Here is an 11,257-nt window from a genome sequence, read left to right as displayed (position 1 = left end):
GTAATCCCTCAACTAATTGCTTTCTAGCTAATTTGGCAAGAAGGTCCATGCTGACATGCCCAAGTCTTCTATGCCATAGCCAGGAGTTGTCCTCTTTAGACACTAAGCATATGTTTTTAGAAAACTGTTTTTCTAAGTTCAACATGTATACATTTTCTACACGAGGGGCAGTTAAGATCAATTCATTTGTATTTCCCTCGAGTATTTGACACTTAGTATCATCAAATACAACCTTTCTGCCGCTCTTGCAAAGCTGAGCTACACTCAGCAGATTGTATTTGATACCTTTAACTAAGGAGACAGACTCAATGGTTGGGTTACCTCCGATAGTACCTGAGCCGACTATCTTACCCTTCTTATTGTCTCCAAAGCTTACGCTTCCACCTCGTTTAAGCTCTAGTGTGATGAACTGAGTTTCATCACCTGTCATGTGTCTTGAACATGCGCTGTCTATATACCAAAGTTTTGATTTCTCCACGCATGTCAAGCTGACCTGCATTTTAAACTATTTGTTTTTAGGTACCCAATTCTTTTTGGGTCCTTTCTTGTTAGTGTAAACAGGTGCAAAGTCATATTTTAACTTGTGACGACATACATTTGTAGTATGGCCACTTTTACCACAAAAGCCACACATAGTTACCCTTTGAGGGTGATATTGAGTGTGGTCAGCATTGTTGTGCTGAGCATGCCAACATACCTTGGTAGTATGACCTTTCTTACCACAGAAGTCACATTGGACAGTCTGTTTGTTATGCCAGCACACAGCTTTTGTGTGTCCTTTCTTCCCACAACAGATACATTGAGTAAACTGTTTATGCTGACCAGTACCTGAGTACTCAGTATGGGGTTTATTCTTAGTTGAACCTTTTATTTGGTTCTGTAAAGTTGTGACATCCTTTCTAAGTTTCTTTGACTCAGTTTGAACCTCCGTGACAAACTTATGTAAGATTTGCATGTTCGTATGTAAATCTGAGTTGTCCTGGAGGAGATATCGGAGGTCACTCAGCTTGACCTCCTCAATCTCGTCACAACGCCTGCTGAGTGCCTTAGTCCTTTTGTTACACTTCTTAGTTAGTGTATATAAGTCACTCAGGGCATTTACCATTTCATTTCTAAGCAAAAGTAAGGATGTTACCTCATTGTTGTTTTCCTCCTGCTCAAAATCTCTAGAGAGGTCAGCTTGCTCAGATTGACATTGGTCAGCTCCATCATCTGCCATGAAACATATGTTGGCTGTTTCATTTTGCTCAGCTTCAGATGATGTTGACTCATCACTGTCACTCCACGTGGCCACCATTGCCTTTTTGCTTCCATTCTTATCTTTCTTTAGATTAGGACAGCTTGACTTAATATGCCCAGTTTGATGGCATTCATAACATGTGACAGGCTTGGAGCTGTCCTTTTTGTATCTAGTGTCACTGGACTCAGCTTTATATCTGTCTCCTCTCTTGTATGGCCGCTTACTATTTCTTTCATTTCTTCTGAACAACTTTTTCATTTTTCTAGTAAACATGGCCATTTCCTCATCATCAGTTGACTCACCTTCTGTGGAGTCAGGTTTCATCACTAGTGATTTCTGTTTCTTATCCTCAGATTTTTCTTTAGCTTCAAAGTTTTTCATGGAGATTTCATGGGTCAGCAAGGAACCGATCAGCTCATCATATTTGTATGTGGTCAGGTCTTGAGCTTCCTCTACAGCTGTCTTCTTGGCTTGCCAGCTTTTGGGAAGACTTCGTAAGATCTTCTTCACTTGTTCTTCTCCAGTGAAATTCTTACCTAGTCTTTTAAGCTCATTTATTATGTTGGTGAACCTGGCATTCATTGCTGAGATGTCCTCATTTTCAGTCATCTCGAATAGCTCATACAATCGCATGTGTTGGTTCACTTTGGATTCCTTGACCTTGCTGGTGCCTTCATAAGTTACTTCCAGCTTTTTCCAAATCTCCTGTGCTGACTCACAACCTGAAATCTTATTGTATTCTGCAGCATCTAGAGCACAGTGAAGCATGTTGATAGCCGAAGCATTATTTTGTAATTTTCTGAGTTCATCCTCTGTCCACTCAGTTTCACTCTTGATAACTTTCTCATTATCAACAGTTTTATAAGGTACATGTGGACCTTGAACTATTGCAAGCCATGCACTCATGTTTGTGGCTTGAATAAAGTTCTTCATCCTATTCTTCTAGAATGTATAATTAGATCCAAAGAATAGGGGAGGTCTAGTGATTGATAATCCCTCAGGGAGTATCTGTGTTGTTTGGTTTCCTGAGAAGAAACGAGTGCTATTCTCACCCATTTTTCGAGATCAGCTCAAGATTGTTAGATCTTTGAGTAGTGAGCTTAGGCTATGAAACCACTTGTTGGTCCCTAGTAATTAGTTCCAGGGGGGTTAGGAACTAATGTAACTTTTTCGGTTTTAATTATATTGACTTAATGTTATTTTAAGAGTTTGATAATTCAGCGTGTTGGTCAGCACGGGTGTTTGATTAGTCAGACAGTTTTAGTTCTATGCTGACTAAGACTGCTTGACTTGAGAATTGGGAATTGACACTTGAAAGGTCAGTTTCCAACTTAGCACTCAGATTTACTCAATTTCAGTTTTAACAGTTTATAAGCTGAGTAAATATAACGAGCAACACATGCACATATATATATATATTGAGAGAGAGAGTTTAGAAGTTACTCAGCACGACTTATCCTGGTTCGGCCTCTCTGCCTACGTCCAGTCCCCAGTTCCTCCTGGGATTTTCAATCCAATACTGAGCTCTTTCAAGGTAGAGCACAAACCCTTTACAAAGTAGTGAGTATGCAAGAGTACGTCCTCTATTCGTCTACTCAGCTCCTACTAAGTACTACAACCCAACACTTAGATTTTACTACCACTGAATACTTACAACCAAGTACTCAGCTCAACACTCTTAATATTCCTATTGATCACACACTTGTTCTTTTTCAACTAAAGAACACTTTAGATGATTACTAAACAATCAATCTAGCATTTACACAGAGAATAGAAAAGTTGGTGTAAGATCTTTTTGTATTTGAGTGCTTTCAAGATTTTCTCTCTTGTATTTTTCTTTTGATACTTCAGTAATTATCCAAGGTTCTTCATTGTCCTTTTATAGAAGGAAAACTGCAGATTTGGATCGTTTGAATTGTTGTTACCGTTAACACCAAAACGGCTCTTTTGGGGGACAGATTCTGGTCAGCTTCAGTCTGTTCCGCCATTCCCTTCCTCTGTTTTCTTCAGGCATCAGGTTTTGTCTTATTGCATCAGACTTGTCTTTTTGTGCCAGTTGTCTTTTACCAATAATCCAATGAGCCATGTTTCTTGGAATTAGTCTTTTGTGTGTCTTCGAGGTTCCAATTATTGGTGCAGAAGATTGGCATCCTTTAGTAAACGGATGCTGTCCTGACTGTCACTCAGCTTCATTCGTTATCTCCGAATGTTCTACTTCCATGATGAGTTCTTTCTTGGTCAGCTTCGTTCTTGTTTGTATAATTCTGAGGGATTCTTCTGATATAGTCAGCTTCGTTCTGGCGACTTAGAAGGAAGTTTCTGGTGCTACGTTTTACTCCACTCAGCTTCTCATTCTTTCATGCTGAGTTCCGTTTCACTTATCTTTTGGCTTATGCTGGCTTCTGACCTGTTTGACTTTATATATATTTTTGCACTCAATATTGAACAAACACATTAGTACAATTAAATCAAAGCATTAAATTTAATTTCCTCTTAATCATGGATGATTTTGTCAAATCAAAATCTTGTGGAAAGGTGTTTCAACAGAAACTACTTAGTGTTGCTGTGTAAACCTTTTCTTAAGAAAAGAAGTCAGCCTTAACGGACAAAATTTTAAATAGTTCCTATCCCCCCCCCTTGGAACTAACCTTGTCATGTTATAAGGGACCAACAATCTCGACTTTGCGCAAGCGAAGTGGCCGGATCCCTTGGATTTTATTACGGGAATGGAATTTATGTTGTTCGCTCATGGCCCAAATGCAGGTTGTAATTTCGCATGTCTTCCGGGAAGGCAACAAGGTTCCAGACTGTCTGGCAGCCCTGGGAAGAATAAGTGCATCGAATCAATGGTGGAATTCACCTCCCCCTGTCTGTTTACCTTTGTTTTTTAGAACGTTTGCAATGGGACTGTGTTTCGGTTCAAATAGTTTACTTTCCATTGGTTGTTAATTTCTTCTTGTATTTTTCCTTTGCTATTAATAATACTGGGTCGTGGGTTCAATGGTCCGCAGGGGGTGCCAGCTTAGCTGGGATGTTCTGCCCGTAGTCCCCCCTCCTCATTTTCAATCAAAAAAAGTGTTTGGAATTCTTTCTTTCCGATTCAAACCAGTCCAACATTATTATTAATAGCATTTAAGGTTTAGTCAACCATCATCATCACCATATTTTCCGATTGAAGCTGATTTTTCACAACAAAGACATGGATATGGCGGACGAAGAACCTAAGTTTTCCTATGTGCTTTGGTTATGGTGATACTAATAATTATTCCTATGGGTGTTTTGCTATGTGCTTTCGTTTTCTATGGCGATACTAATAATTATTCCTATTGGTGTTTAAAAAACTAACTAATGGTTTAACCCAATCTAATCCAATAAAAATGACCAATTTATTACAAATAATTTATTGGGTAAATAATTATAAGGTCTCTGTGTTGTTACGTAATACACTACTTCTTCTGTTTTTAGAAATAATTATACAGTCTCTCAGTTTTTGTCTTTGTTAACTCCTTAGTCCTTATATTTGAGTCAATGGTCAAACTATACTAAATAAATTTTGAAATACCAAAATTACCCTTTAGTCTATGTTTTAATAATAAAACATCTATTTTTCCTATTTTATATTTTTTCTCCTTTTTCTTATATAATCACAATATCTCCAATATAAAGTAATTGATTTATTAATTTTTATATAATTATAGAACATTAATTTAATAACGTAAAATTTATTGATTAAAAATGAACGAAAAATATTTCAAAAATTATCAAAATAGGAGTAAGAATATAATTGTAAAAAGTAATTTATACATCTCTAATAAATTTTAGGAAAGAAAAAAATATTATTTAAAAATCATAGAAAATTCATAATAATATTTAATGTTAGTTTAAAGATATCATATTAAAGGATAAAGAAAAAATAATTAAAATTTAAGAAAATAAATAATATATTTTGTCAACTATATTAATTTCGGTGCATATGTAGTTCAAAACTTCGTTAAAACTATTTAGACTAAATTTGACACCAAAAGATAAAATTTAAGGACCTTATAATAATATGGGCTTATTAGTGTGTTCTATTGGATTGGTTAACAAAAGGACCTTGTAATTATTTACGAGTGTGTTCTATTGGATTGTTTCATTTCACATAAGGACCTTGTAATTATTTACCCTAATAGGCAATAAAGCATCCATCGCTATGTCCAGAGGGAGTTGCTTATATCATTCCGAACTTTATTATTACGTACGAAATACATAAAGAAGATTAGCTACCAACTTACAACTCTTCCTCAAATTCATAGTATAATAGTTCACTACAAAACAAGAGTTTCAAGTACAAATCCTTGGAGACAATTATATCAAATTGTCCTCTATTAATATTAGTAAATTAGTAAAAGAGACAAATTTATACAGTCTCTAATACTATTTAATAATACAATTAGGGAAAATTTGACAGTAATATATATTATTCTCCGCTGTAAAAGGAACACTGAAACTGAAATCAATTGATTTCGATTTCAAAATGTTCAACTTCCAATTATGCCACGATGCTTTTAATATTATTTCAGCCTAACAGTCCCTCTAAACGACAACGTATATGGAGTTTCTTCCTGCTAGCAATTCTCGTATTTTTATGCATGTGTGCGTGTTAGTTAGTTTTAGTGTGTGTTTTATTTACTTTTGTAGTTTGTATTCGTTTTCTGGTTGTTTTCAGGCAAATATTGCCATAATAGCACATACGTGAACTGCCATTTATTTATTGTGGCTAAATGATCCACCAAAGGTCGCACCAAACGGAGTTTCTACTCAAATCTAGCGACTGATGGGTCAATTTAGCCTTTGAACTGACGTCGTTTGGAGTTTATGTGCATGTGCAGGTCAAAACATGATTAATTTTGGGCGAAAATTGTGTCTCGGGGACCCCCGGCAGTTGCTCGGTGCGTTGGGCATCTGCTGCCCATCAAACTGGCTTTTATAGGCTAGCTCGGTGAGTTGGCCATCAGATGCTAGCTCATGCCGACCTGGCATCTAGAGGCCAGCTCGGTGAGCTAGCTCGCCCAGCTTGGGAATTAGTCTTTTGACTAATTCCCGGCCCCACGATGCCACGTTTCACCCCCGACTTCTCCACATGCAACATGAAACAAATCCGATTAGGTTTAGGCCTCGAACTATAACTATAAATAGGACTTTGTAACATTTGTAAATTATCTTTTATTTCGTGTAAAAACCCTAGCCGCCATCCTTGAAGAATCCTCTTCTTCCTTCCATCCACCATTGAAGAACCTTCAAGCTCTGCATCCACCGAGGATTGTTTAAGGCTCCATCCTTTAAGTCCTAGGAAGACGTCTACATTGGTCGATAGGTTCCCTGAAAGGGAGTTGTTTCCCTTTTACATTCTATTTGCCTCTGATCCATGATGTGAATCCTAGGCTAATTGTATCTTCATGACAATACTTTTCATCTTTAATATGAATTCAATTTTTTATTTTGTTTAATTGATTGTATGATTTAATCTTTGTCTTACGCTTTGCTTAATTGGTTTAACTAATTCATAAGTCCAAACAATCACTTGGCACGCATTGCGAGCTGAATTTGACCTAGTCAGAGCCTATAGGATTGACAACCCTATAGAAAATTAAGCTCAAATTTCTGAACCTTAGAGCTAGTTTTGGTCTTACAAGGGAATCACGCGCTAAGAACCATAGAAGGATAAGTAGGGTTAATCGCCTCAGGCAAAAGCAACTCAGATTAGGTTGATAATTGATTAATGAAATAGGTTGAATTCGATATTATCGTATCACCACGTTTCCCTTCAGGTTAATTACATGATTTAAAGGATCACTTAGGAGTAGATTAAGCTAAACAAACTCAATCTCAAACCCCCCACAGCCTAGATAACATTAGAAGCTTAGTAGCTCAATACTTGCAGGTGTAAATCTTGTGGATTCGATACCTGGACTTGTCAAGATTATTACTTGATCATGACGGGTACACTTATCCCTTAGTGAGTCTCTAGAGCGACAGCTCCGGAGGCGCATCATGGTCTCGCTGCCTGGTCAGCATGTCGGGGGGCTAGGGGGGTGATACGTGGGGACATCGTGGGTTCCAAGTCGGATTAGGTTAGATTGAGTACTATAAATACTCTATTATTTAAACCTAACCTGTAATCTGATTTTTCGCCTCCTAATAAAAGCTATTCTCCTTCTGCCCGTAGACTTGCCAACACAACGTTGGTGTCGGTGTTTCGACTTTCGTTTATTTATCTTTCGTTAAATCCATGGGGCGATGCGTGGGGACATCGTGGGTTCCAAGTCGGATTAGGTTAGATTGAGTATTATAAATACTCTATTATGTAAACCTAATTTGTAATCTGATTTTCCGCCTCCTAATAAAAGCTATTCTCCTTCTCCCCGTGGACTAGCAAACACCTAAAAATTAAGGATGAATTAAAAAAGAAATAGGATTAAAAGAAGCTTCATCCTCTCTTTCCTTCATTTTTTACATTCTTGTTTTCTCTTCAACAATTACTTCTATTACCCGTGAACTTTCAAAAGTTCTTAATTTGCATTTTTTCAAACAAGTTGCAAGAAGTTTGACAAATGGTGTCTTCTATTTTCTGCATCCAACAAATTCTATTAAGAAATGGGAACAAATTCTATTAAGAAATGAGTGTTATTGAATACAATTAGATCATTTCCACATGTATTAAGCCAATCCAATCGATTTTTGGGCCAAGTACACGGAAATCAATCCATTTAGATCCTTCCATAAAATATAGAAGTAATTGATTGCTTAGCTGTTATATTAGAAATGGTAGCAGAAATCTTTCAGATATATATTTGATTTATTTCCATAGTTAGCACCAATTCGAAAATCTTGCCCACTAATTAAAGAAGTAATTGCTGATTCACTGTATTTGATTTATTTCGATAATTCGAAAATCTCGCCTACTAATTTCGCTTTATAAGTTATATATATAGAGCAACAACTAAACCTATCTCCACCATTCTCAAAACGTTCCCAGCATCATGAAATTTCCTGTAATCATATTAATATTTTTCATTTCAGTTTTGGGTACAATTATTACTCAAACATCAGCAGATCAATGGCATGATGCACATGCAACATTCTATGGTGACATGACTGGATCTGAAACAATGCGTAAGTACATATCACTTCTAAATTTTAATTCCTTTACTATTCTTGAAGTCTCTACAAATTTGTTTTTGGGGGTTTTGTATTCTAATATAAAATTTGAGTGCAGAAGGAGCATGTGGGTATGGAGATCTGTTCAAACAAGGATATGGATTAGAAACAGCAGCCTTAAGCACAGCACTTTTCAACAATGGTGGAATTTGTGGAGCCTGTTTTGAGATAATGTGTGTAAATGATCCACAATGGTGCATACCAAATGCTGGGACTATTAAAATTACTGCCACAAATTTTTGTCCACCAAATTACTCAAAACCAGATGGGAATTGGTGCAATCCACCCCAACAACATTTTGATTTATCCATGCCTATGTTTACCAAAATTGCTATCTACAGAGCTGGAATTATACCTGTCAAATATCGCAGAATTTCGTGCTCCAAACAAGGTGGAATTAAATTTGAGATTAAGGGCAATCCTTACTGGATTCTTGTGTTATTGTACAATGTTGGAGGGGCTGGAGATGTTACTAATGTCAAAATTAGAGGTTCAAAAACTAATGGATGGCTTCAAATGTCCAGAAATTGGGGCCAAAATTGGCAGACTGGAAGTAATTTGGTAGGCCAAAGTTTGTCTTTCCAAGTGACTGTTAGTGATGGGAAAACATTGGAGTTTGATAATGTTGCTGATTCTAATTGGCAATTTGGAAATTCTTATGATGGAAAATTCAATTTTTAGGGTTAGGGTTTGAATAATTAGGGATATTTTAGTTTTGTGGGGGGTTGAATTTTATGATTTTATGTTTTTTGATTAGCTGTTTTATCAAATTATAATAATGGTGAAATAAACATTAACCAGTTCACTTAATATTTTCTTGTGTTATTTTCTTTTGCTGCAGAAATGGTATTGTGTGTTATTTTAATTATTATTATTTTGTTTAAAAAATGGTACTTTCTATATAAGATATGAGGACATAATTATATGATAGGGAAAGAAAAATAGATAAGGTAATTTTTTTTTAATATGGATACTATTAAGAAATAAATTATGATCGATTGTGGGGAATATGTTTAACATTTAGCGAGTTTCTCCCCAACATGGAAGTATGATCGATTGTGTTAGTGATGGGAAAACATTGGAGTTTGATAATGTTGCTGATTCTAATTGGCAATTTGGAAATTCTTATGATGGAAAATTCAATTTTTAGGGTTAGGGTTTGAGTAATTAGGGATATTTTAAGTATTGTTGGGGGTTGAGTTTTATCATTTTATGTTTTTTTATTAGCTGTTTATCAAATTATAATAATGGTGAAATAAACATTAACTAGTTTTCACTTAATATTTTCTTGTGTTATTTTCTTTTGCTGCAGAAATTGTGTGTTATTTTAATTATTATTATTTTGTTTAAGAAATGGTACTTTCTATATATAAGATATAAGGACATAATTGTATGATAGGGAAAGAAAATAGATAAGGTAATTTTGTTTTAATATGGATATTATTTCATATGGTATTACCATTAATATGTAATGTAGAAAGTTATGCTGCAACCTAGAAAGTTATCATTGAGACCAAATACCCTAAGACAGTGATCCAACACAATACATGTTGGAAGTAAATTGGAGCAGAGGTTCCAAAAAAAAAAAAAACAAAAAGAAATTAACTTTTGGAGGAAGGCAAAGATCTCATAGCCTACACCACCGGTCCGAATTCGACCCTATGCGTCTCAATTTTGTTATGGCCCTTTTAGAGTAAAAATAAATTATGAGTGTTCATTGTGGTTAATATGTTTAACATTTAGCAAGTTTCTCTTACATGGAAGTATGATCGAGTGTGTTGGTGAATATGTTGCCACAAAACATGTGGGGAGCTATTTTATTAGCTAATCACCTTTTAAATAAAGTGACTTATAAGAAATAAGGCAAGACACTGCATGAATTACGGAAAGAATGGAAACCATGTTATAATTACTTCTACTTCAAAAAAAAAATGGGGCTTATAATGAGGGGGCATATTCTCATTAAGAGCCCAAATATTCGTACTAAATTGTTTCAAGTGAGACTAATTACTTTCAAGGCACTAAGTATTAACGAGAACAATGTATATCCTCGTTATAAACTTACAATGATAATAATTTTATCCCCATTAAAATAATATTTACTCACAAGCAAAACTACTTTTCATGAAAATTAGAGTAGAAACAATTCCCTGTTTGTCTTAGAAAATATACTTCATATGTCCCATAAGTAATAACCTTCTCTTTTACCATTAAACGAAACAAAAAGTACTAAAATGTTCATTTGAAAGAACTATTTTTCCAAAAAATATTAACTATATTAATCTCCACTCTAATATTGGCTTGAACACAAACTTTCGTTTCACCTTCAATGTAATGTTGACCCATCCCACCAACCATGTCATAGAATCAATTGAACTAAATGTTCAAGTTGATAGTTAAGGCCCAATAATAGATGTTAACGGAGAGGCAGCAGCCTTGGATCGCACAGGAGGCCTCGCAGGGGACATCGAATTCATAGAGGCATGAGTTGCAGGCTGCAAATCAGGTGTCGACTCATTAAAACTCTAATTACACTCATTAAAAGTTATTAATGAGCACAAGTTTCTCCTTAAAGAAGCGCTTCTTACTAAAAGTATTAATGAGCAGAATAATTCCGCTCATTATTAACTTACAATGGGTGGACATTTACTCTTACTAAAAACTATGTATAATGATTAAAAATACGTTTGTTAGAAATATTTATAATGATAAAAAAATACACTCATTATAAGTATTTATAATGATTATAATATCTCTATTTCATCCAATGTTCACAATACTTTTTACTAAATTATAAATGTATAATCTTCATTATTA

At 35.3% G+C, this 11,257-nt stretch overlaps 1 protein-coding gene across 1 annotated transcript; it reads left to right on the top strand.

Annotated features, from left to right (window-relative positions):
* The first annotated feature begins 8,264 nt into the window (after positions 1-8,264).
* LOC136216046 (expansin-A23-like) lies at positions 8,265-9,121 on the top strand. Its single transcript, XM_066002967.1, has 2 exons — positions 8,265-8,395; positions 8,499-9,121. The coding sequence occupies exons 1-2, from the start codon at positions 8,374-8,376 to the stop codon at positions 9,119-9,121; spliced, it is 645 nt and encodes a 214-aa protein (XP_065859039.1). The 5' UTR covers positions 8,265-8,373.
* Positions 9,122-11,257: the final 2,136 nt, after the last annotated feature.

This window comes from Euphorbia lathyris, chromosome 1 (genome assembly GCF_963576675.1).
Source record: "Euphorbia lathyris chromosome 1, ddEupLath1.1, whole genome shotgun sequence".
NCBI lineage: Eukaryota > Viridiplantae > Streptophyta > Magnoliopsida > Malpighiales > Euphorbiaceae > Euphorbia > Euphorbia lathyris.
Note: the sequence above shows the minus strand (reverse complement) of the source record. Positions and strands in the feature narration are given on the sequence as shown.

Bases quoted from the DNA above. Each gene is read 5' to 3' on its own strand.
- LOC136216046 (XM_066002967.1), top strand. From the start codon at position 8,374: ATGACTGGATCTGAAACAATGC. The intron at 8,396-8,498 runs GTAAGTACATAT...ATTTGAGTGCAG, and splicing joins GACTGGATCTGAAACAATGC to AAGGAGCATGTGGGTATGGA.